At 45.7% G+C, this 22,065-nt stretch overlaps 1 protein-coding gene and 1 pseudogene across 1 annotated transcript in view; both read right to left on the reverse strand.

Annotated features, from left to right (window-relative positions):
• Positions 1-449: 449 nt before the first annotated feature.
• LOC130017190 (ras-related protein Rap-1b-like) lies at positions 450-1,001 on the reverse strand (annotated as a pseudogene).
• Positions 1,002-1,122: 121 nt separating this feature from the next.
• The window catches only part of LOC130017181 (signal-regulatory protein beta-1-like), a 56,206-nt gene continuing 35,263 nt past the window's right edge, over positions 1,123-22,065 (reverse strand). The window contains 4 exon segments of the mRNA XM_056107889.1: positions 1,123-1,211; positions 14,683-14,769; positions 14,772-14,984; positions 15,530-15,850. Of these exon segments, the coding sequence (XP_055963864.1) occupies positions 1,123-1,211; positions 14,683-14,769; positions 14,772-14,984; positions 15,530-15,850 (710 nt within the window).

Here is a 22,065-nt window from a genome sequence, read left to right on the forward strand (position 1 = left end):
TTCTTTTAAAAATTACAATAAGCTACAAGTATCAAAGAATCAAAGTTATCTGGAGTAGTCTATATAGGAGCTCTTTGGACTTTTTTATTATGCTAAAATAGTGGTGCTTTTAGGATTTACATTATTGTACTCTCCAATACGAATTATGGGGCATGTTAAAGTACACAGTACACCATTTTCAGACATGTACAACATTGTTTGATGAGAAATGTCTCTTAGCAGTAATACTGGATTGTAGCCCCTGGTTTGACCAGTTGCATACTCTAGGACTATTATATAAGTAAAAATCTCTCTTGTGATACTGGAAAGTGTTTAGAATGTGCAAACTGATGTAGATCAGGAAACTTCATTTAAGATGTTGGTAGGATTACTAAAGTTGGAATGCTGGCACTGTTGAATTGGGCAACAGTTCTTCAGACCTGGCTCAAAGCTACAACACATTTCCTGTATTAAAGCAGCTGACAGGAGGACTTTTTGCGGGCCTTCCCAGGCACTGGAGTTTTTCTGTTAATTTGCCTCACTACATTATAAAAGATCTCATTAACATTTATTTTTGATTTTGCAGAGGACTCTAAGAATGTACAGTTGTTCCATTGTCTTGCTCGATTTTGACCTTGTTCCTTTCCTACAACTCTTCCATCTTCCAAATCACACTTATTACCAACTAGAATCATTGGAACCTCATCAGTGTCTTTAACTCGAAGAATCTGTTCTCTCAGATCTTGTAAATCATTAAATGGAGACTGTGCTGTGATAGAATACCCTAATGCAAAGCCTTGTACACTTTTCATGTACAAATCCCTCATTGCTGTAAATTGTTCCGTTCCTGCAGTATCCAAGATTTCAAGCATACATTGTTGTGCATCTACATCAGCTTGCTTTCTCTAAGTCTTCTATCGTAGGATCATATTTTTCAACAAAATTCCTTGAACAAACTGTATAGTCAGAGCAGATTTTCCTACGCCTTCTGAGCCGAGAACCACAGGCTTATATTCACGCATGGTGCAAAAGTGTCAAACGCTAGTACCTCTCACGCTGTTACCGGGTTTCCAAGGCCAGCGTCGCCCGCACCTTGCGCTGCCTCCGCGCCGCTACTCTGCACCTTGCGCTGCCTCCGCGCCGCTACTCCCGCACCAGGGTGGTCCAGCCACTGCTGCCGCCGCCGCCGCCGCGGGCTGGTTTACACATCTCTGAATTGTTTTTGACATCCGCTTTGATCCGGGAATTATTCAATAATGTTTATTTTCCAAACACTTGAATTTGTTTGCTCTTTTTTTGTGGTTAATTTCTCCCCTTATAGCATTGTGACTGAGAAGAGACTGGAGAGCATTTCTATTTTTTTGACTGTATGTACAATTGTCGTTTTGTCCTCGTATGTGATCTATCCCAGAGAACATCTCTCTGTATTAGATAATAATGTGTAGTTACATTTTGGAGTACTTGGGTTAGGAGTTGAAAGCTCTGGTACCTATACATAATCACACTTCCAATCCCTCATTGAGGGCTTAAGCAGTATTTTTCATCCCCTAAGAACTTAATATACATTTTTCTTCAGTTCACATGGGACATCTCCAAGATAAAACACATTCTGGGCTCCAAAACATACCTCCATAAAATTAAGATGATAGAAATTATATCACCATCTTTTTAGACCACATGCAATGACAATAGCAGTGAATCACACACAGAAATAGAGAGTCAAATTAAAGACCTGGAGATTAAACAGCTCATTGCTGAACAACGAGTGGGTCAGAGAGGAAATCAAAGAGGAAATTGAAAGATTCCTGAAAACAAATGCGAATGAGGTCACAAGATTCTAGAACTAGTGGGATACAGCAAAAGCAGTATTAAGAGGAAATTTATAGCTCTACAAGCATTCATCGGGAAAGAAGAAAGGGCTCACATTAGTAACTTAACCTCACAGTTTAAGAGCTTGGAAAATGATCAACAAAAGAAGCTCAAACAAGCAGGAGAAAGAAAATAATAAAAGTTAAAGCAGAAATCAACGAGCTGCAACCAGAAAACAATCCAAGATATCAATGAAACCAAGATCTGGTTCTTTAAGAAAATAAACAAGACTGATAAACCACTACCAAGACCAACAAAAAAACAGAGAGAGAGAGAGAGGAATCTAATAAACTGTACCAGAAATGCCAAGGTGGACATAACAACAGAAACTGCAGAAATCCTTAGAAATTACTTTGAAAATTTTTACAGAGAACCTTGAAGAAATGAACAAATTCCTGGATTCTTATACCTTCCCAAAAGAAATCGAGTTCATTTGGAATACCTGAACAGATCATCTTATTACCACTGAGAAAATTGAAATGTTAATCAAAAGTATTTCCCCAAACAAAACCGCAGACACAGATGGATTCACTGGTGAGTTCTTTCAAACCTTTAAAGAGCACTAATTGCTAATTCTTTTTGAGCTCTTCCTAGAAACTGAAGAAACAGAAACACCCCAAAAAAGCTTTTATGTGGCAAATATCACCCTGATACCCAAAGCAGAGACCCCACAATCAAAGAAAATTTCAATCCGATTTACCTGATGAACATATATGCAAAGATCCTCAACAAAATACTAGCAAATAGAATCCAATGACTTATCAAAAAGATCACACACCTTGACCAAGTAGGATTAATCCTGAGGGTGCAAGGATGGTTTTATATTCGCAAGTCAATCAACATAATACCATATCAACAAAAGAAAAGAGAAAAATGAATATGATCATATGAATAGGTGCAGAAAAAGTTTTGACACTCTCTAGCACCCATTCATGTTCAAAACTCTCAACAAAATGCATTCCAAGGATCTCTCATCAATACAGCCTAAACCATTTACCACAAACTCACAGCAAGCATTATTCTCAATGGGGAAAACCTAAAACTCTCTAGGTCAGGAACAAGACAAGATTGCACACTATCACCACTTCTATTCAGTATAATAATAACTGAAAGCTCTCATGATAGCAGTTTTGGAGGAAAAGGATACTAAGGGCATCCAGATAGGGAAGGAAGAGGTAAAGCTATCAATATATGCAGATGACATGATATTGTACTTAGATAACCCTAAAATCTCTACCAAAAAATTTCTAGAAATAATAGTCTTGTATAGTAGAGTGGCAGGTTACAAAATCAATACCCGAAAGTCCATGGCTTTGTTATATGCATATAATGAACAAGAAAAAAGTGTTATTAAAGAAACAATCCTGTTCACAATTGCGGCAAGAAACTCAAATACCTCAGGATCACATTAACTAAGGAGGGAAAGGACCTGTACATAAAAGAAAACTACAAAACATTACTTCAAAAAATAAGACACAAGGAACTGGAAACAGGGGATCCTGCTCATGGATTGGGAGAATTAACATCATCATAATGGCAATACTCCCCAAAGCACTGTACAGATTCAATGCTGTTCCCCTAACAATACCCATAACATTTCTCAAAGAAATTGATCAAAACTATCCTGAAATAAATATGGAACAATAAAGCCCCACGAATAATTAAAGCTGTTTTGAGAAAAAGAAGATGAGTGACATCACCTTCCCCCAATTCATACTCTACTACAAAGTCATAGTAATTAAAACGGTATCATATTGGAATAAAGACAGACCTGCAGACCAATGAAATAGAGTTGAATATCCTGCAACAGACCTTAAAATATACAATCACCTCATCTTTGATAAGGGAGCAAGAAATATGAAGTGAAGCAAGGAAATCCCTTTTCAGAAGTGATGCTTGGAACTAGACTGTTCCATGTAAAAGACGAACTCTGACCTCTACCTAAAGCCATATACAATAGTATTCTCAAAAATAGATTAAAGATTTCAAATCAGATCTGAATCCATAAGATATATGGAAGAAAACTTGGACCAAAATCCTCCACAAAATTGAAGCTCAAGGCATCTTCAAAGTTGAAACACCGGTGGCCACGCAAGTGGAAGCAAAGATTAACAAATGGAAATACAATGAAGTAACAAGCTTCTGCACCTCAAAAGAAACAGTGACCAAGATACAAAGACAGCCCATGGAACTTGAAAAACTATTTACTCAATACACATCTGATGAGGGGTTAATATAAAAAAATATACAAGTCACTACAGAACCTTATAAAAAACAAACACCAAAACCCATTAAAAAATGGGAAGAAGAAATGAACAGAAACCTCCTCAAAAAAAATTTGATGGGCCAAAAACAACATGAAAAAGTGCTCTTCATCACTAACCATCAGAAACAACAATGAGATATCATCTCATGCCTCAGAGACTGGCACACATACAAATGAACAAGAACAACCAGTGCTGGTGAGGATTTTGGGAGAAAGGGACCCTTATTTGTTGCTGATGGGAATGTTGACTAGTCCTTTTGGAAAACAATATGGAAATTCCTCAATAAGCCAGAAATTGAGCTCTCATTTGACCCAGCAAAACCACTTCTGAGAAGATACCCTGGGGAGTCCAAGGATACCATAGAAATATCATCTGCACATCTATATTTATTACACCACTATTCACAATAGCCAGAGGCTGGAAACAACCTGAATGCCCGAGAACAGAAGTATGGATAATGAAACTGTGATATATCTACATAGTGGAATACTATACCGCTGTAAGGAAAAATGAGGTCATGAAATTTGCCTATAAATGAATAATCTTGGAGAGTATCATATTGAATAAAATGAGTCAGAAGAGAGGGACAGATATAGGATGATTGCTTTCATTTGTGGGATTTAAAGAAAACCAGTATGACACTAAAACCCATTGCCAGGGAAAATGGGTCACGGGGACTAGTCAATGGTGTTTAATGGTGTGCAGATAGATGGTAGTTGGGATAGAGGAGGATACATTATAACATTAGTTGAAAATGATCATCTGGACAAGGACTAAGTCTTAAAAGCAGGTAAAAGAATATACATGATAACCTTTCAGCATCTGTACTCAAATATAATGCCTAAACTGAGAGGAGAGAAGAGAAAGAGAGAAAAGAGGTGCCTGTCATAGAGATAGGCTGGAGTGGGGGTGACATGAAGGGGTGGGAAGTAAAACTGGGGACACTGGGTACTAAGAAATTACACTGGTGGGTATTTGAACATTGTATGACTGAAACACAATGTCAAACAATTTTGTAATGCTCTATCTCATGGTGATTCAATTAAAAATACATAAAAAAATATATCAGATGCTATAAAGAGGATGTTGGAGGTGAAAAAAATACCCCAAGTGAATTATAAGGAAAATTCCACGGGCATTGATTCATGTGGATAATTTTAATTTTGCTCAGTGAAAGTCAAATTGTACAAAATGAAGTAAATTTACTGTCACTTAAAGTTAAAATAAAATAATTAGCATAAAAGTAAGGATAATTATAGATTTAATGCTTAATTATCAATAGAGAACCTCAACAATTTGAGGATTAAAAAAGTCAGATCAGATAACTCTTGACTGTAGATTAGGGCCACCCCAGAGCAGTGAATGAGCAGTATTCTGAGATACAAAGATCTGTCTTGTTTTTCACATTCTAATGATTCTTTCTCATATTCTACGGTGATGTCAGGAGTTAATTTTCTGAGTGTTCTCTCATGAACATTGCTTCAATGTGTGGATGAAATCCCCAAACTGGGGCATCTTCATGAAGGAAGGGTATCAGGATCTTGTGGATGTCTCAGAAGAGGGAATGCATTTAAAGTAGATTCTGAAGCTTCTTCTCATCCCAACTTCTTTTGGCCACACTACACAGAAAGGGAAGGTGGCAGCAGAGACTGAGGTGGTAACAGCAGGTTTTGAGGAAATAGCTTTGGGAAACAGTTCACACTTCAGTATCTGTTTATTCAAGGAATACTTCCCTGTGTGAGTCCTGGTGCTGCTTTCCTTCTGAAGTATCTTTCCTGGAAATATGGGCATCTCCTGAGAGAGGGCTCTGCACATCAACAGTCCCCTAGGTTTTGACAACATTTTTCATCATTCCCACCCTGTCAGAAAAGGTTTCGAGAAGATAAAAATATCTCAGAGCAGCTGATATTGGATTTCTCAGAATTACTCTCGATGAGAATTCTTTATCTAATATCTCCATGATAAAATATTCTAGAAAAAGTCTCTGATACCCTTCATGCAGTTGGTCCTTATTTATCCCCCTTCTTCCTTTGCCTAGAGCTCTGTGGTAGTCTCTGAACACTCTTAATTCAGTCTTATCCCAAGGACTCATTTGTTTCTTAGATGTTGAGAATCTTAGAAAAATTCATCATCGCCTGAAAGTTTTGAGAACAGCGTGTTAATGTTTCTTAACTTCACATGGGTCCTGGCCATGTGTGATTTGCAGACTGGCCCCTTGTGTTCACTTTTCCCTTGATGGAGAGATGTCCACCCCACTTTCCCCCCATAACTTACAGTCACATGCTCAACTTCTTGTAGAGGTAAATGCCAGATACAGCAATCACCAACAGCACCAACAGCACCAACTCTTTTGCTCCCTTGGAACAAAAGAGGAATCCTAGGAAGAAATGTCCACCCCACATTCCCCCCAAAACTTACAGTCACATGCTCAACTTCTTGTAGAGGTAAATGCCAGACACAGAAATCACCAACAGCACCAACTCTTTTGCTCCCTTGGAACAAAAGAGGAATCCCAGGAAGAAATGTATATGGGATGGACCTGGAAATCAATGCACGAGAGTTTACTTAAAGGAGTTATAGAGAAGTGAATTCTCAGGCAACTCTAGTTCTTCCATCTGTGATGCCAGTGCCGAAACTATACTGAAACTTTTGAACTTCACTGCTGTCCTGGTTCAGGATCAATTAAGTAATCAAGGTAAAGAGTTCCCTAATATTGGGGCAGAGCCATAGACCATGGGGGATGGTGTTTGCCTTGCATGCAGCCAACCTGGGTTTGATTCCTGACATTCCATATGATTGTCCAAGTACCACTAGGAGTAATTTCTGAGTACAGAGGAAGAATCTGGGAATCTCAGACTGTGATCCAAAAGCCCAAAAAGAAGAGGTTCCTTTATTTCATCAGTCACAGGCTAAACCTCCCAGATTGTCTTCATTGAAGGAGGATGAAGAGAAAGCATAGTCAGATATCAAAATTTGTTATTTAATTTACTGAGCTGATCCTCAGACTAAATGTGAAACTTCTCAATGGGTTCCCTAACATGGGGGATTGAAAAGTCTCCGTAGAGGGTGGGTCTGAAACTCCACAAGGTACAAGCTCTGACCTGTGAGCAGACAGATCATAGGGGAAGAGCTCCATCAGTAAGGCAATTCCACATCAAAAGACAGACCAAGGAGACAAAAAATTGTTAGAAAAAGTGAGCTCACACCGAGGGGATCTGCTTATTGAAAGTGTCACTAGCATAGTGCTCAGGCCTTAGAAAGATGATTAAGGAATGTTACGGTCTATCAGGGTAAACAAAAAATAGAAGTCCACAATAACCGTCCCTGAATCCTCCAAATCCAGATCCTCCAAATTCCAGTAGGCGGGGGTAACACCCACCACCTGGCCCCCTGGCGCCGTGTAATCCCATCAGCGGCCAAGACTCAGAGACTTTAAAATCCAGAACCCGGACGAGAACAGTGCAGTCTCTGCCCCCGCGCCTGGGTGTTCCTTCCCGGAGTCCCTTGGAGGGGAGCGGGTTGAGCTTTCCTCCCCGCCCCGGCCAGGGCTACGGCAGCCGGAGACCTCCAGGACCAGCCACCACCATGCTGAGACCACTCTCCGCACACCTGAAGGTACTGGCAGAGGGACAAAGCCACGCGGGTTCCGGGGCCGAGACCTCCAAGCCTACTCGAATTGGAGTCGAGCATCTTCCACCCAGATCCTCCAAATTCCAGTAGGCGGGGGTAACACCCACCACCTGGCCCCCTGGCGCCGTGTAATCCCATCAGCGGCCAAGACTCAGAGACTTTAAAATCCAGAACCCGGACGAGAACAGTGCAGTCTCTGCCCCCGCGCCTGGGTGTTCCTTCCCGGAGTCCCTTGGAGGGGAGCGGGTTGAGCTTTCCTCCCCGCCCCGGCCAGGGCTACGGCAGCCGGAGACCTCCAGGACCAGCCACCACCATGCTGAGACCACTCTCCGCACACCTGAAGGTACTGGCAGAGGGACAAAGCCACGCGGGTTCCGGGGCCGAGACCTCCAAGCCTACTCGAATTGGAGTCGAGCATCTTCCACCCAGATCCTCCAAATTCCAGTAGGCGGGGGTAACACCCACCACCTGGCCCCCTGGCGCCGTGTAATCCCATCAGCGGCCAAGACTCAGAGACTTTAAAATCCAGAACCCGGACGAGAACAGTGCAGTCTCTGCCCCCGCGCCTGGGTGTTCCTTCCCGGAGTCCCTTGGAGGGGAGCGGGTTGAGCTTTCCTCCCCGCCCCGGCCAGGGCTACGGCAGCCGGAGACCTCCAGGACCAGCCACCACCATGCTGAGACCACTCTCCGCACACCTGAAGGTACTGGCAGAGGGACAAAGCCACGCGGGTTCCGGGGCCGAGACCTCCAAGCCTACTCGAATTGGAGTCGAGCATCTTCCACCCAGATCCTCCAAATTCCAGTAGGCGGGGGTAACACCCACCACCTGGCCCCCTGGCGCCGTGTAATCCCATCAGCGGCCAAGACTCAGAGACTTTAAAATCCAGAACCCGGACGAGAACAGTGCAGTCTCTGCCCCCGCGCCTGGGTGTTCCTTCCCGGAGTCCCTTGGAGGGGAGCGGGTTGAGCTTTCCTCCCCGCCCCGGCCAGGGCTACGGCAGCCGGAGACCTCCAGGACCAGCCACCACCATGCTGAGACCACTCTCCGCACACCTGAAGGTACTGGCAGAGGGACAAAGCCACGCGGGTTCCGGGGCCGAGACCTCCAAGCCTACTCGAATTGGAGTCGAGCATCTTCCACCCAGATCCTCCAAATTCCAGTAGGCGGGGGTAACACCCACCACCTGGCCCCCTGGCGCCGTGTAATCCCATCAGCGGCCAAGACTCAGAGACTTTAAAATCCAGAACCCGGACGAGAACAGTGCAGTCTCTGCCCCCGCGCCTGGGTGTTCCTTCCCGGAGTCCCTTGGAGGGGAGCGGGTTGAGCTTTCCTCCCCGCCCCGGCCAGGGCTACGGCAGCCGGAGACCTCCAGGACCAGCCACCACCATGCTGAGACCACTCTCCGCACACCTGAAGGTACTGGCAGAGGGACAAAGCCACGCGGGTTCCGGGGCCGAGACCTCCAAGCCTACTCGAATTGGAGTCGAGCATCTTCCACCCAGATCCTCCAAATTCCAGTAGGCGGGGGTAACACCCACCACCTGGCCCCCTGGCGCCGTGTAATCCCATCAGCGGCCAAGACTCAGAGACTTTAAAATCCAGAACCCGGACGAGAACAGTGCAGTCTCTGCCCCCGCGCCTGGGTGTTCCTTCCCGGAGTCCCTTGGAGGGGAGCGGGTTGAGCTTTCCTCCCCGCCCCGGCCAGGGCTACGGCAGCCGGAGACCTCCAGGACCAGCCACCACCATGCTGAGACCACTCTCCGCACACCTGAAGGTACTGGCAGAGGGACAAAGCCACGCGGGTTCCGGGGCCGAGACCTCCAAGCCTACTCGAATTGGAGTCGAGCATCTTCCACCCAGATCCTCCAAATTCCAGTAGGCGGGGGTAACACCCACCACCTGGCCCCCTGGCGCCGTGTAATCCCATCAGCGGCCAAGACTCAGAGACTTTAAAATCCAGAACCCGGACGAGAACAGTGCAGTCTCTGCCCCCGCGCCTGGGTGTTCCTTCCCGGAGTCCCTTGGAGGGGAGCGGGTTGAGCTTTCCTCCCCGCCCCGGCCAGGGCTACGGCAGCCGGAGACCTCCAGGACCAGCCACCACCATGCTGAGACCACTCTCCGCACACCTGAAGGTACTGGCAGAGGGACAAAGCCACGCGGGTTCCGGGGCCGAGACCTCCAAGCCTACTCGAATTGGAGTCGAGCATCTTCCACCCAGATCCTCCAAATTCCAGTAGGCGGGGGTAACACCCACCACCTGGCCCCCTGGCGCCGTGTAATCCCATCAGCGGCCAAGACTCAGAGACTTTAAAATCCAGAACCCGGACGAGAACAGTGCAGTCTCTGCCCCCGCGCCTGGGTGTTCCTTCCCGGAGTCCCTTGGAGGGGAGCGGGTTGAGCTTTCCTCCCCGCCCCGGCCAGGGCTACGGCAGCCGGAGACCTCCAGGACCAGCCACCACCATGCTGAGACCACTCTCCGCACACCTGAAGGTACTGGCAGAGGGACAAAGCCACGCGGGTTCCGGGGCCGAGACCTCCAAGCCTACTCGAATTGGAGTCGAGCATCTTCCACCCAGATCCTCCAAATTCCAGTAGGCGGGGGTAACACCCACCACCTGGCCCCCTGGCGCCGTGTAATCCCATCAGCGGCCAAGACTCAGAGACTTTAAAATCCAGAACCCGGACGAGAACAGTGCAGTCTCTGCCCCCGCGCCTGGGTGTTCCTTCCCGGAGTCCCTTGGAGGGGAGCGGGTTGAGCTTTCCTCCCCGCCCCGGCCAGGGCTACGGCAGCCGGAGACCTCCAGGACCAGCCACCACCATGCTGAGACCACTCTCCGCACACCTGAAGGTACTGGCAGAGGGACAAAGCCACGCGGGTTCCGGGGCCGAGACCTCCAAGCCTACTCGAATTGGAGTCGAGCATCTTCCACCCAGATCCTCCAAATTCCAGTAGGCGGGGGTAACACCCACCACCTGGCCCCCTGGCGCCGTGTAATCCCATCAGCGGCCAAGACTCAGAGACTTTAAAATCCAGAACCCGGACGAGAACAGTGCAGTCTCTGCCCCCGCGCCTGGGTGTTCCTTCCCGGAGTCCCTTGGAGGGGAGCGGGTTGAGCTTTCCTCCCCGCCCCGGCCAGGGCTACGGCAGCCGGAGACCTCCAGGACCAGCCACCACCATGCTGAGACCACTCTCCGCACACCTGAAGGTACTGGCAGAGGGACAAAGCCACGCGGGTTCCGGGGCCGAGACCTCCAAGCCTACTCGAATTGGAGTCGAGCATCTTCCACCCAGATCCTCCAAATTCCAGTAGGCGGGGGTAACACCCACCACCTGGCCCCCTGGCGCCGTGTAATCCCATCAGCGGCCAAGACTCAGAGACTTTAAAATCCAGAACCCGGACGAGAACAGTGCAGTCTCTGCCCCCGCGCCTGGGTGTTCCTTCCCGGAGTCCCTTGGAGGGGAGCGGGTTGAGCTTTCCTCCCCGCCCCGGCCAGGGCTACGGCAGCCGGAGACCTCCAGGACCAGCCACCACCATGCTGAGACCACTCTCCGCACACCTGAAGGTACTGGCAGAGGGACAAAGCCACGCGGGTTCCGGGGCCGAGACCTCCAAGCCTACTCGAATTGGAGTCGAGCATCTTCCACCCAGATCCTCCAAATTCCAGTAGGCGGGGGTAACACCCACCACCTGGCCCCCTGGCGCCGTGTAATCCCATCAGCGGCCAAGACTCAGAGACTTTAAAATCCAGAACCCGGACGAGAACAGTGCAGTCTCTGCCCCCGCGCCTGGGTGTTCCTTCCCGGAGTCCCTTGGAGGGGAGCGGGTTGAGCTTTCCTCCCCGCCCCGGCCAGGGCTACGGCAGCCGGAGACCTCCAGGACCAGCCACCACCATGCTGAGACCACTCTCCGCACACCTGAAGGTACTGGCAGAGGGACAAAGCCACGCGGGTTCCGGGGCCGAGACCTCCAAGCCTACTCGAATTGGAGTCGAGCATCTTCCACCCAGATCCTCCAAATTCCAGTAGGCGGGGGTAACACCCACCACCTGGCCCCCTGGCGCCGTGTAATCCCATCAGCGGCCAAGACTCAGAGACTTTAAAATCCAGAACCCGGAACCGCGCGGCCGCATTCGCGGCCGCGCGACATCTTAACAAAACTTTTTTTTATGACATCTTATTGTCTTATTCCTACTTTGGACAAACTTGCAGGCTATTGAATGTAGCCTGCCCACAGGGCAGAGTCTGGCAAACTCCCCGTGGCGTACCAAATATGCCAAATACCAGTAACAATGATGGGTCTCATTCTCCTAAATAGCCTTGAATATAATCTCAGGGCAAGGATGAAAGAGACGTTACTGGGGCCTGCTCGAGGCAATCGACGAATAACAGGATGATGAAATGAAATGAAAATGAAATGAAATATAACAAGAAAATAGTAACTGTCCTAAAGTATAGGAATCTCTGTGTACATAGAGGAGATTAATTATAGTTGCTTTACTTGAGATATGAATTATAAAGTACTTGAAGCTACCCTGCACAGTGCTTAACACCTGGTTTATGTCTACTTGGCAACCCAATGAAAACAGTTTTGTGTATCCAACTTTCTGAGCTGGGAATGACTGTTGGAAATTTTCCCAAAGTTAGAGAAAGTGTTTCTAGAGGGATTACAAGGGAAGCAGTGCCGCAGTGGGATCCAGGGAGCTGATCCAATGGCCTATCCAGAGGGCTGGTACTGGTACCCCCAGTGTCTACCTAAAAAATGGGACAGCAGGCATGTCTCTTTTCCAGTCCTGTGGGGAGGAATAATTCAAGCAGTAGAAACATTTAGCATTGAGGTAAACAGAATATGCTTCACAAAGTAAACCAAATCTTATTGGCACCCCAAATCTATTTCTATTCACCATTTTTCTTCATACACTTATGAATTTACTCATGCCTTTCACAGCCACCCAGGTTTGATCCTGGCACCTCCTACAGGGTAAGTAGGAGCATTGTCAGATGTAGCCCCAAATAAAAACAAAGTGATTGATGACACTATTTTACATTGTTAAAATTTTTTAAATGAAGAGATTAATTTTTATTAATATAAATGTTTATGGGCTAGAACGATAGCACAGTGGGTAAGGCATTTGCCTTGCACGTGGCAGACCCAGGTTCAATTCCTCGGCCTGTCTTGGAGAGCCCGGCAAGCTACGAGAGTATCTTGCCCAAACAGCAAAGCCTGGCAAGCTCCCATGATATATTCAATATGCCGAAAATAGTAACAAGTCTCACAATTTGTTGTGAGACATTACTGGTGCCCGCTCGAGCAAATTGATGAACAACGAGAGAACAGTGCTACAGTGCAATAAAGGTAAAGGTAAAGGTAAAGGCCCTCCCGTTGATCGTCGATTGGCTCGAGCGGGCCCAGTAACGTCTCCATTGGAGACTTTGTTGTTACTGTGTTTGGCATATCGAATACTCTCGGTAGCTTGCCGGGCTCTCCGAGAGGGGCGGAGGAATCGAACAGTGCAATAAATGTTCTATTAAAAGTTAATAAAGACAGTGTATAGAACTGTCCTTACGCAGAGGGAAGATGAGGTGGATTGAAGGGTTTCTTGGCATATTGGTGGGAGTAATTGTCTACTGTGGTGTGGGTGATGAAACAATATACCATTACCTGTATTGTTAATTCTGATACCAGAATGAAAATGGAAAACAATGATAGGACAACATAGTTCTGGGTTCCATTTCTAGCTAGATGTGCAAATAGGACTGTGGTGCCATGGGCACAATAAAATAAATTCCGTGTGCATCTTCTTTGAGGAAATTTTCTCATTCCCCTGACCAGCAGATAAAGACAACTCTAGGGCATGCTGGAATAATGCTGGGTCTTTGTGTGTGTATGTGTGTGTGTGTGTGTGTGTGTGTGTGTACATACTTTGGAAGGTTCTCCCAGAAACCTGACTGGATTGTCCTCATGTTTCATGAAGGAGAAAAAAGATGTATTTGTTCACATAAACAGAAACTGCAAGTCCTTGAATAATGCCATCAACAATGGGGAAGCACATCAACAATAACATATCAGGTGTCATGGGTAGTGGTTTTTGCCTCAGGAGTCATGGACCTGGATTATTTTATTCCGACCATCTGGTTTAAAGTAGGAAGTCTTAAATCATCCTTCCCTCATTGCTCCCCAAATATCTTCTGTAAAAATCTAAACTCAGGGGATGGTTTAAGCAGAAAGGAGATTGTAGATGGAAAGTAATTTCCAGTGGTAACCGTGCAGAATGTTGATGATGATTGCAGTTCCATTGTTACAAACTAGAGGACACAGGAAATCCTTGATTCCAATCACCACATGCAGGTGACCAATGGGACTCAACTATGCAGGGTTTCCTCTGTGTCTGCACAGACAGAAGGTCCCAGTGTGATTGGGTGATCTTACAAAACAGATGAAACAAATGGAAGTCTGGGATGGAATCAAGTCTCACCAGGGTTAGAAAACAGGAGGGAGATGAGCTGAGTTGGATGGTGAAGGGAATCGCTGTGAGGAGAATCAAGTGGGAGTCAGGACTCATGAATTATGACCTTCCTTCCCCACTTTATTTCTTTATTGGCTTGTCCACACCTGTCTCTGCTCACAACTTACACCTGACTCTGCAGTTAAGATTCACTCCTAGATAGCTTGGGGGGGGGGGTACCATTTGGGTTTTCAGAGATTAAACACAAATCAGTTGAATGTAAGTCAAGCAGTTACTCACTGTGGTATATCTCGGTCCCTCCCTACTTTATTTCTCAAGATTTATTTATGTCCAACACCTGGACCAACCTCATCCTAGTGGTTCTTCTTGGAATGCATGATGGAGGCAGAGATTTCTAAAGGTCTGTACAATCAGTATGATTATAATATTTAAGATCAAAAGGAAGCTAGATCAGTAGTTTTGTACCCTTACCAGGTTGTTCATTTGAGCCCAGGGTGTGTGATTTGGTGAGCACTGGCTGCCTATCGTGCTCCACCTGGCAGGTGAAGGCCATGTTCTCCTACTGGCAGAGTAGTTTACCAGGAGCCAGCCGGTCTGATTAAAGATCCCGTCCTTGTTCTCTAGGAGGAGGGAGACCATTTCTGCCCGGGACATGTTTCCATTCTCCAGCCAGGTCAGCTGTAGGTTCTGGGGGTAGAACTTCTTCACTTGGCAGGTGAGGTTCACCTGGTTGCCCACTGCAGGGAACAGGGAGACCTCCAGCGTGGGTGGAACTGAAAAAGCCCAGGGCAGAAGCTCTGATCTCGGGGGAGAGACAAGTCACAGGACCTAGGATTTAGTGCTTAAATTCCAATACACAGCAGAAACTCACCCCAACAGTCCCAGGCACACAGAGCTAGGTAGGAGCTCACACTGGGAGAGCTCTTTGCACAAGAATGAAACCAATAGCACAGTATCTCACACAGAATAGTCGTCAGGCACAGCTTCTACTAGGGAAGAAACAAGTGGGATAAGCAAAGTCTCTTGCATGCAGTATGAACATAATAATATCACCAAAAAGTGAAATAAAGAATGCACACGGGGGTGGTTGATATTAGGTAATTAGGAATTTCAGTTGCTTTTCACAAAATAAATGAGATATTCTGTACAGTATGAGAATACAGGTAGGTTTGCCATGGAAAGAGGCATGTGTGGTGGGCACATCTAGCACGCTGGCAATCAGGAAGGGCGGATGGGAATTAGATTCCAGAACAGTAGATCAAAACTCAGGGGGCAGAAGCGGTCAAGGCGATGCAGGGGTTGGGGTGAGGGTGTCTACCTCGGATGATCTCAGACAAGCTGACCATCGCTCGGAGAGGAGGGCCCCCACGCAGGAGGATGTGGGTGACCTCACAGATGACCTGGGAGTGCACGTCCCCTGAGGTCAGTGGCACCCTGGCTGTGCTGGAGATGCTGTAGGAGGTGCTCTCCCTCTGGGGGTCCACACTAGTATGGGAGGCCGAGAGTGTGTTCCTATTTTTGAACCACCGCAGACTGATGTCTCTGGGGAAAAAGCCATCGGACTTGCAGGTGAAGTTCACTGTATGCCCACGTGGGACCCTCTTTGTAGGGTTTAAGACCTCTGGATGAGAAGGTTTGGCTACAAAGGGAGCATTTGGACACAGTGAGCACAGGGAGAGTGTGCACCAAGGACTAACACCTATGTTCAGTACATCATGACCTACAGGGCAGTAACCTCCTCAACTTACAGAGCTCAAGTGCTTCCCAGCAGTCACTCTCCCATGCATGCTTTTGTGGAGTGTGGAGGCTGACAAAGAAGGACCTTTGGACTCTTTATGTTGCGCAGTGACAGAATGTCAGTCCATCCTCCCACCTTCCTTCATTCTGTCAGTTCTCAGCAGTGTTCATTGTGCCCTTCATATCTGCCAGATCTTGAGCCCAATGCTGCGAGGGCTACAAAATGGTTCCCCATTACAGACTGCACAGTTGCACAACCACAGTCCAGGGTCTCTGCCTTTACACAAGGTACTGCAGCTGGATCTCAGGCTGCCCCAGGTTTCTAACCAGAATCCTTAACCTCTGCACATCTCTAGCTCCAGGGACACCAGTGGTCCATTGGCTCCCCTGCAGGGAGATGGCACTGTGTGGAACTACACTCCTCAGTGAGCATTCCGGGGTCCTGCCACCCCTCTCCTCTGGCCTTCCTCCCTCTCCTTGTCCCCAGTCTCAACACTGCAGCCATTTCTGCCTTCTCAACCTCCCTGCACAGACACCAAACCCACATGTCTTGCCCCAGCTGTGAACATAAACAGATATCTTCCCTCTTTCCATTCTTCTCCCTCCCCCCCTTTCTCCTTCTCTCCAAACATAAAAATAAAGAAGAGGACCCTGGTCCCATGTGGAGTGATAGGTCAGAGGTCACAGAGACAAGGAGGCAGAGCACAAACATGAGTCCAGGCAGGCAGCTCACCAGGCTCTCTTCTGGGGCTTAGTGATGATAGTGATGCTTCCACAGGACTTCGTACCCATCCCTACAACTCACAGACTTGAACTAAAGCCACTATTTCACTGATGGAGAAAAGGAGGATCTCAGACACTGAGACTTCCACAGCTTTGGGATGACACACTACTGCTCATCTGCTGTGGACCAGCCCCCATGAAGAGAGTGCCACCGATGGTTAAGAAACAAGACAGAAATGAGTGTAGAGTGGGGTCACAGGGCTAACACCCTTAGGACTGTGCACCCCATTGGTACCTTGCAGATCACATTTATTGCCTTATGTCAAGAAACCAGAACTGGGGGGACAATATTCTTAGCATGGGGACAGGATACTTTGATTACAAGCACAACTGCTCTCAGAAAACCTACTCTAAACCAAGCTTAGTTCTAAGCTAAATTTCATGCCTTGGGCAGCCCAGGGCAAATATCTTTCTTGAGGGCTTTTTCTTTTTATCTGTTTTCTCATATCAAGTCTGTCAGGCCAACATGGAGCAATACAGGTCCATGCCTCAGTGCTGTTCCACGTAAGTTAGCACCAGTGTTCTCAACACAAGGTCCTGTTTTTCTGCCCCTCCCCCGCCCCCGGCTCTTTCCTCATCCTGTCTAACTTAACCCTTAGTTCCCAACACTCATCTGTTCTCTCACCAGGCTCATTGCATCTTACACCTTCCCACAAAGATTGGTAGATTAGTTGCCTTCTATGCATAAGTAGACTGATGAGCAGGAGGAAGCTGGTTCACAATTTTCATCTAGCCCCTGGTTTGGGACTACTCAGAGCTTCTGAGCAATGGCATCTCAACTCTCCTAAAAGGAGTCCATTATTATTGCCATTTTGGAAATGAGAAGACTGAGTCCTCTAAAGATTGTCTCAGGACTTCCCGTCATCTCATCAGGCAGCCTTTTGTCACCTGACTGAGGAATTTTCCCTGGTTGAGATTTTCCTCTGCTCAGAGTTTTCAGTGACTGTGTGAGTCTTTCTCTGAACCACTGCAGGGTTTCCTTACAGCCCTTCTGAAATTGGGCAGCCCTGTGACTTTCAGACTGTCAAACTGAACAGAGTGTGAGCCTCTTATCACCTTTTGTCAGTGATGTTTCACAAACAAAACCAAACGAAGCCCTATTGCTGGCACGTTGTTAGAGGGAATAGAAATAATTTATTTTGGAGTAAAGCCTCTGGTCATTGCGATGACCCCTGTTTCCACTGTGCCCAGAGTAGGGCTGGACACACAGGAGGTACTGAGGAAAGAGAAGATGCTCCATATCGAGAACAACTCTCAGAGTGTTCTTCTCAGATGCAAACTGCAGGACTCAGTGACCTTCATTTCTTTGATTTCCAAAGGCAGGTGAAGTGAACTGTAAAGCTGATCAAAGGACAAGCACCAGCTCCTGCCGTGGCCTTAGTTCTTGCTCTCAGAAATGAGGCTGACTTGACTGACTGTGGTCACACAGCAGAACAAAGGACCCCCCTGCACTCACCACTCACAGTGACCTGAGTGCCTGACCGATATTTGAACTCCATATTTATTATGTTCATCACACAGTAGTAGGTGCCTGTGTCAGCTGGACTCATGTCACAGATGCGGATGAAAAAGTCTCTCTTGGTGGTATCCGAAGCTTCGGTCACTCGGGGGTGAATCTAGGAACTAGGAGCTTAAGGACATGGCATAGAGGGTGGTTTAGGAGCTTTCCCTGGAATGTCTGGAATTAGCAACTCTCCTGTTCCTACACTGTCTGACTCGACTCGGGGAATGTTGGACTTTTTCTTTTCATTATGAGGAACCATGAGACTTTTCTGACCAATGAGTGTGAGCAGAGGGACGGTGGTGCTAATGGGATATCCCTGACCTGCCAGGGCCTCAGTAAATCCATCCTTCTCTTCCCCAGATGATGCTCCTGGCAGTGTCTGTTCTCAGCCCGAGTACTGAGAGGAAGATACAAATTCTAACATATACATGGAAATTCCTCAGAAACTGAACATGGTATCATGTCCCTGAGATTTTATACTTTTTTAATTGCCTGATCAATATATTTTGCTGTGATAATTATCAAAAGCTTGTTGTCTTAAATTAATAGAATATTATCTCAACAGATGAATAAATGAACATAATCTATTATGTGTATAAAATGGAATATTTGCATTCCTACTCATTAATGAAATTCTGATCCGGCCTATAATACAAATGAACCTTAAAATAAATACTTTGTTAATTGAAATGAATCACATATAAAAAGAGAAATATTCACATACATATATAGTATACCAAAAATAGACTAATTCAATGAGGAAAAAATACACTGGAGCTTGGGGAGCAGAGAGATTTGAGTCTTTTGGGGTACACAATTTCTGTTCAGCTTAATGGAAAGTTCTAGAAATGTATGCCATTGATGATTTCACCATTGTGAACGTGCTCTATTCCTACAAATTTTATTCTTTTAACAGGCTGGTTCATCTTATGTATAATTAACATAATAATAAGCGCATATTAGAAAAAAGTCATTAGTCTTTGATTTGAGCTAAATGATTTAAGGAAAAAATAATAACAAAAGTGATACAGAGGAAGGTGTACTTCTTATACATAGATATTTGAATGTGGAGAGAGATCAAGGATACAAGAGAGCAAGAAACAGCAAGGTTCAAATTTGTGTTTTGAAACAAACGGAGCAGTTAGTTGCTTGGACAAAATGAGTTATGAGTTGAGGGACCGTGAGTCACTCCATGATTTTTCATACCAAGTGAAGGACTTTCTAGTTGGATTACCTCCCCAAAGACTAGGCATTTTATGAAATAATATAAAAATAATTTCCTCTGATTTGTAGTGTCTCATGGTTCTGGTAACAGATCTGCATCAGAGGACCACTATTGTTGTTGGACCACAATTAAATCCCATGTTGTGAAGGCCTACTCCCCTCCCACAACACTTAGCCTTGCTTATCATCAGCAGAGTCATTTTGGAAAAGCACAGCTTTGGCCAGTAACTGTCAGTTGAACCGGATAACATCCATTTATGAGGATCAGATGAAAAAGCAGAATTATCCAGCATGAAGTCAGTGGACATAAATACCAAACCAATCAAGGGAAAAGTCACTAGGGAGTGTCACAAGAAGGTCAGGGAAGCCTATTGAGTTTTTAAAGTATAAATGAATTCTGGAAACAAGGGAGAGGGGTCGCTCTCCTACTAGAGGTGATGGCCCCAACTGGTCAGATTTATTTTTTTGGGTTTTTTTTTATCAGCTTTCTAAACTCCATATTTGTTTGACTTGTGCCAAATAAAGTCTTCTGTTGCAGAGTTCATTGCTTTGTATGGTCTTACAGACACCGGATTGTAACAATATTCTTTTTCTGTTTCTTGTGCTCAACAAGATAGAGTTGTGGTTCCATTTTGCAAGTGTGCGCTGATAGAGTGCACCCACTCAGCACCTGTGTGACCAGCCTGGCTCCTAAGGAGGAGCTGCTCTCACAGGGCACACCAGGCTTGTTACTCTGGTCAGGGCCTCGGGTGGTTTGAGTTTTAAGTCAGGAGAAGATTAGGGACTGCAGAGATAGTTTAAGGTTCTAGGCACTCTGTTGACTATGGGTCAATGCCCTGGCACTGCGTGTGATGCCTTGAGAACCCCCGGGAGTGATTCCTGAGCACAGAGCCTGGACATCACCAGCTGTGGCACCAAACCCAAAACTCTATACATAAAAATAAGAGAAGATGATTAGACAACGAGAGACTTTGTGACAAAAGTGACTGTTTATGTCACAAAGTGCAAATAATTATGACTGAATCTTGAGAGATGAGTAAACTGAATAGTGGAGAGAAGGAAGAAGAAAAACCAGAAGGTTGACAGAAACCAGGCAATAGAGAAACTCTGTCCTCTGTAGATCCATAATTCTCACATTCACACTCAAGGCCAGACCTTTCCCCCAAACTCTGGACTTTTTGTACAATTCTCCCGGACCTTGATTCTTAGTCAGAAGTAAACATCACACAGTTAACATCCCAGAAGTGAATTCCTCATTTCCTCCCTTGCCCTCACTATCAGCTTGATACTCCCAGATCTCAGATTCAAAGCTCTTGGATTTTTCTCTCTACTCCAGCACTGTGCACCAGGAAATCCTGTTGACTGCTCATAAGCTCATGTCCTAGAGCCGAGCTCTTGATTTTTACCTGTACTAACTACTGACTTGTCACAGTCAACTTGTTTTATGTGCATGAACTCAGTGACTTCTGAAATCCTCTAGTTGTTTCAATCTTTGTTGTCTAGTCTATTCTCAACTACATGTGGAATCATTTCATACTCATTATGAAGAAAGTGGCTTCCATCCTCAAAACCTTGCAATATCAAACCTATTTTTTTTGACACTGCAAAAAATGTGCACGATCAGAGCACAATTAAATCCTTGAGCAACAAAGGAAGAATTTTTTTATCAGGGTTCTTGCAGACATTTTCTCTGTCACTTTCCCCCCAATTATCCTCATGGCCCACCCTGCACTGTCTTCTAAGCTTTGCTCAACTCTCCCCTCTTATTTTCATGTCCATCAGACTTCTGTTTAAAACACATCTCATCCTTCATTCTTTATCTACTCCCAAATATTCTGTCTGCAGTACTTTCTAATTTTTAATTCACAAAACACTTTCTTATATAGAATTAAATATTAATTACCTATGATGTCTGTTTCACTGTTATCCCCCCAATACTAAGCATTATAAGAGGAACTATTTTGTCTCTATTTGTCAGTACACCCCAATTTCATAACAATTTATGGCACACAGTGTGAGATTAATAAATAACTGTATGTCTACAAATGTGAACAATGTGACACTTCCTTGATAATTGGGTTTTATTTTTAGTGATAATTTCAGTGGACATTGCACAAGAAACTGGTTCCTCAGTAGATGAGTTCATATAAAACAAATGCTGCCTGCTTACATGCAGGAAAAAGAGAATCCCAGGAACAGAGACCCACATTCTCTCTTCCCTACTCTTCATACCTGCTGGCAGCAGTTATAGAGATAATATGGGCTGAAAGTATTTGTTTAGATTTATGAGTATTTGGCAGGGGTTAGAGTTAAAGTATGAACTTTAGAATCAGACTCCCTGAATTCAAGTTACAGATATCCTTTAACCTTAAGTGACCTTGAATCCCTATGATCCACCTCCCTTTTCTCATCTGTGGGTTGGGGGGAATAAGTGTATTTAATTCAGATTATCCCAGGACAGAACAGCTGGGGCATTTTCAACCTGGCATTTAGTGAATGTTCATGAATATGAACATGTATCAACATTGTTTTTCCTGTGGTGGTGAAGCTTCAAGTGACATAGAGGATGCCAATATAGATACAAAATAGATATTGATAATAATTCT

This window comes from Sorex fumeus, unplaced genomic scaffold, assembly GCF_029834395.1.
Source record: "Sorex fumeus unplaced genomic scaffold, SorFum_2.1 ptg000178l, whole genome shotgun sequence".
NCBI lineage: Eukaryota > Metazoa > Chordata > Mammalia > Eulipotyphla > Soricidae > Sorex > Sorex fumeus.